The 1,223-nt window shown below is 50.4% G+C and overlaps 1 protein-coding gene across 1 annotated transcript; it reads right to left on the bottom strand.

Moving 5' to 3' along the window:
- Positions 1 to 315: 315 nt before the first annotated feature.
- Positions 316 to 989, bottom strand: Pmar_PMAR027117 (hypothetical protein; the record flags this gene model as incomplete). Its single annotated transcript, XM_002781788.1, has 3 exons — positions 316 to 489; positions 535 to 594; positions 645 to 989. Coding segments are annotated over 3 exons (579 nt in total), but the record flags the coding sequence as incomplete, so codon positions are not given.
- Between the last annotated feature and the right edge of the window lie 234 nt (positions 990 to 1,223).

Genomic DNA, 1,223 nt, shown 5'->3' with positions numbered 1-1,223 from the left:
ACAACATTCTAAAGGACTGTAACCCCTCACCAGCAATGATCTGCATTGCCTCCATAAAATGTACAGCTACTGTACCAGCTACCTGATCACCTTTGGCCACCGCCCCAACTGGTGCCGCTGTTCGCTGTGTATCACTGCTGGTGGCACCATGCTCAGTACTCGAGCCATGCTCTACCACCTCCGATGCAGGAGGTGTTGTGGCTGACTTACCCACAGGTAGTCGTGTACCCCAAGCCGACACCAAGCCAGTTGGCTGATCATAATAACAATGGCGTGTTGCTTCTTGATGCCATGCTGCTGGCCGGCGACACCTACCTTCCGTGCTGCCGGGGGTGAAGGGGGTACTTCACCACCCTGTATCGGCGGCGTCCTATGCTGCCCGTGGTTATTGTGCTCAGCATTACTGCTCCTACTGCTACTGGTCGTTGCAGTATTCTTAGAGCTATCATTGGGATGATCATAGGCATCGAAAGCCCCTTTTTCGGTGACCTGTTAGGATCATCATGCCAATCCCCTTATACCAGTATTCCTCACCACAATATCCGCCTTATCCGCTGATCCCAAGTCCTGTGCTATCACACCAGAAGTGAGCACCTAAAATTCATATAGTTATGTTAGCCCCCCTTCACACAGCGATCCCTCACAGATCCTTCCTTCTGTTCACTGTGAATACCATCCTTCCCTGCTTCACCGCTGTGATTAATCTCAACAGATCCCACACCGTCCTCAGGTGTATTAATAACAGGAGTAGGAAGTATGTGCACATCGCTCGTCGTGGTGGTAGTCTTCTGTATCGGTGTAGTAAGCTTAGCAATTAATCCAGGCCTCCTCCTCCCTTTACGCTGATCATCGTTATCAACAACATCCTCATCAGACTCCTCATCGTCCTCCTGTTCTTGCTGTTCACCTATCCCATCAGCCTCATATGAAGCTTGTCCCACTCCTTCTGGTGTAGACTCTTGTTGTTGCGCATGACTGTAAGCCTGCATGTACTGCTGCTGGGGATAGTAGTAGTAATAAGCCTGTGTCGAGGGTATGGGAACACCTTGCCCATTGCCAGCAGCAGCAGCAGTATTAGGATCGTAGTAATAATACGGAAGTTGAGGGGCAGCAGCAGCAGAGGCCGATGAAGAGGTGGCGGAGGAATCACTGTCATTAGTCCCTGCAGTGTTGTTGTAGTATAAAGGTACTGATGCCTGTTGCTGTGGAGTATTCATGCCTTG

This window comes from Perkinsus marinus, assembly GCF_000006405.1.
Source record: "Perkinsus marinus ATCC 50983 genomic scaffold scf_1104296941562, whole genome shotgun sequence".
In the NCBI taxonomy this organism is placed as follows: domain Eukaryota; phylum Perkinsozoa; order Perkinsida; family Perkinsidae; genus Perkinsus; species Perkinsus marinus.
This window is presented reverse-complemented; position numbering and strand designations above follow the sequence as displayed.